We start from the raw sequence: 3,270 nt of genomic DNA on the forward strand, positions 1-3,270 counted from the left end.
AGAAATGGTCATCTGTGTAATCTGGTCCCACCAGATACCACATTACGTCATCGTTGAGAGCTGGGACCAGAGTACACGGTGTGTATATGTATGACTAGCTCTCAGTGATGACGTAAGAGATATGGTCATCTGTGTAGTCTGGTCCCAGCAGACCAGGCACATATTTACAAATTACAAATCACATTACAACTACATACAGAGTATGTAGTTGTAATTTGATTAGCAGTATACTGTGGTTACTTGGTTCCAAAAAGTGAAGCCAAGTTTTTTTCAACCGTAAATCTGTGCCTGGTTTGCTGGGACCAGTTACAACATTACGTCATCGTTGAGAACCGGGACCAGAGTACATGGTGTGTATATGACGTAATGTTGTAACTTGTAACTTGTAACTAGTCCCAGCAAACCAGGCACAGACTTACGGTTGAAGAAAACTTGGCTTCACTTCGAAGAGACCAAGCGAAATGATTACTTGCGCGCTCTGCTTGCGCAAGTAACTACATACAGAGTATGTAGTTGTAATTTGATTAGCAGTATACTGTGGTTACTTGGTTCCAAAAAGTGAAGACAAGTTTTCTTCAACGGTAAATCTGTGCCTGGTTTGCTGGGACTAGTTACAACATTACGTCATCCTTGAGAGAGTACATGGTGTGTATATGACGTAATATTGTAACTTGTAACTTGTAACTAGTCCCAGCAAACCAGGCACAGACTGTATGTAGTTGTTCTAGTTACAACTACATACAGAGTATGTAGTTGTAATTTGATTAGCAGTATACTGTGGTTACTTGGTTCCAAAAAGTGAAGACAGTTTTCTTCAACGGTAAATCTGTGCCTGGTTTGCTGGGACTAGTTACAACATTACGTCATCCTTGAGAGAGTACATGGTGTGTATATGACGTAATGTTGTAACTTGTAACTTGTAACTAGTCCCAGCAAACCAGGCACAGACTGTATGTAGTTGTTCTAGTTACAACTACATACAGAGTATGTAGTTGTAATTTGATTAGCAGTATACTGTGGTTACTTGGTTCCAAAAAGTGAAGACAGTTACAAGTTACAAGTTACAACATTACGTCATATACACACCATGTACTCTCTCAAGGATGACGTAATGTTGTAACTAGTCCCAGCAAACCAGGCACAGATTTACCGTTGAAGAAAACTTGTCTTCATTTCGAAGAGACCAAGCGAAACGATTACTTGCGCGCTCTGCTTGCGCAAGTAAATAGAGCTTCTCCTTGGCTCTATTTGTGGTTGACTAGTGCAAATATGTAAATAGGAAATTACATATCTGTTTGTGTGCGCGAAATATATGAATACTGCATCTGCGAGCGCACATTCCATTCGTATTCAAATATGTCCGCTGTTTACCCAAATGTCTCTCCCCAAACAATGTCGGGAAATGAATATTGATAAATGGCACCGCATGTGGAATAAAAAAAATAAAAGGAAAGGGAGGGTGGGGGGGGGGGGGGGGGTTCCATTTTTCTTCCTTAAATAGGGGAAGTTGGGCAAATGGAGGGTTTAACTGGGGGGGGGGGGCATGGTGTGACCTTTTTAAAATACACCTCTTCAGTGTACATTTAAATATGATATAAGCGCCGTGCCCATGCTGATTCATCATGCAATGGCATTCACAAGCTGGACTTCTGTCAAAGTGATGTAGCTACAGTATGCACGCAGTGCTTCGAGAAAATGCAGGCTTGTTGTTGTGGGCTACAACCATTTCTTTGCCTTTATCTCATATTCTCTCTCTCTCTGTCTCTCTCTCTCTCTCTCTCTCTCTCTCTCCACAGCCCAGCCAGCTCCTCTGAATGACAGCCACGTATCCTGAACTCAACCCATTGATTTGCTCTTATGTTGTTATCGTCCAAGCGAGGGGACGACGAGGGAGTATAGGAGAAGTGTGCATGCATGCGCGCGCATGTTTGCACGGGTGACGGAGGTCGTGTGTGTGTGTGTGTGTGTGTGCGTCACAGAACGCTGTGAGCAAACATTCCAGGTGACTATAAAATGTGACTGAAACGAAATGAAAACTATTCAAGAGACTATGACTAAAACTAAAGTCAAAGTAAAAAGGGTTTGAAATTAGTTGTATACTGGTACATATTTACACATGGTTAATGTGTGAGAATGGCAGCAGATGTATACTGTCCATCCATCCATCTTCAACCGATTATCTGTAGTCTGGTTGCGGGGGCAACAGCTCCACCAGATTTATACTATAGGGATGCCAGAAAGTGACCATCAGCCAAATCGAATAATCGACAGCTCTGGCGATTAATAATCAATTAATTGAACGGGGGTTCTCATTAATCGATTATTATTAATTATTTAATCAATATCAGATAAAACTTTTAAGATTTTATATTATGCACATTTTTATAGTCAGTTTTTATGAGTAAACCTTTGTGGAGATCTTCTCAGTTCTCATTGTATGCTAGTTTTACTGCCATTCAGGATGGAAAATGAAATCCATTTGGATTTGGGGAGAAGTAGTTTCATAAGGGGCTGATATAAACAGAAAACGTTCAGTTCACTATAGTCTACACTCTACTCTACTCTACTGCCTTCATTTCATCTGATTGTCTGTCTGGCAGGCACTTAACAATTAAGCGATCGTTAACTGTGTCTGTTAGAGAAACGGGCAGAGAAGAGTGGCTTTGCTCAACTTGATTTATACTTATATTCTCCACTCTGATGAAGGTACATGTTCGATACATCATGCAGCCTTACTTATTAGCCTATATTTTCGATTAGCCGATTTCGGAGACTCCGACGATTAATCGGAAAATCGATTAATCGGCGGCATCCCTAATGTATACTACTGTACACGAATGAAAACAATGCTTTTATGCTGATAATTGCGTATTTCTGTCATTTAGATGCTGACGGGCCAGCTGCATCTCCATGGTGGTGTGTTGTCCGGTGGCAGCTGTACCAGATGGTGAACCAGGTCCTCGGTGTGGCAGCTGTACCAGATGGTGAACCAGGTCCTCGGTGTGGCAGCTGTACCAGATGGTGAACCAAGTCCTCGGTGTGGCAGCTGTACCAGATGGTGGACCAGGTCCTCGGTGTGGCAGCTGTACCAGATGGTGAACCAGGTCCTCGGTGTGGCAGCTGTACCAGATGGTGAACCAGGTCCTCGGTGTGGCAGCTGTACCAGATGGTGAACCAGGTCCTCGGTGTGGCAGCTGTACCAGACGGTGAACCAGGTCCTCGGTGTGAGCTGGATGCAGACAGTAAGTAAGCCAGTCTCATTCTTTGATT

At 42.8% G+C, this 3,270-nt stretch overlaps 1 protein-coding gene across 1 annotated transcript in view; it reads left to right on the forward strand.

Moving 5' to 3' along the window:
• Positions 1-3,156: 3,156 nt before the first annotated feature.
• The window catches only part of LOC308321854 (BCAS3 microtubule associated cell migration factor-like), a gene marked incomplete at its 3' end in the record, with an annotated part of 70,664 nt that continues 70,550 nt past the window's right edge, over positions 3,157-3,270 (forward strand). The window contains exon 1 of the mRNA XM_080772945.1: positions 3,157-3,242. Coding sequence (XP_080629071.1) covers positions 3,234-3,242 — 9 coding nt within the window. The 5' untranslated portion in view covers positions 3,157-3,233. The remainder of the gene's footprint in view (positions 3,243-3,270) is intronic.

This window comes from Protomyctophum bolini (genome assembly GCF_963924005.1).
Source record: "Protomyctophum bolini genome assembly, chromosome: 9".
Lineage (NCBI taxonomy): Eukaryota > Metazoa > Chordata > Actinopteri > Myctophiformes > Myctophidae > Protomyctophum > Protomyctophum bolini.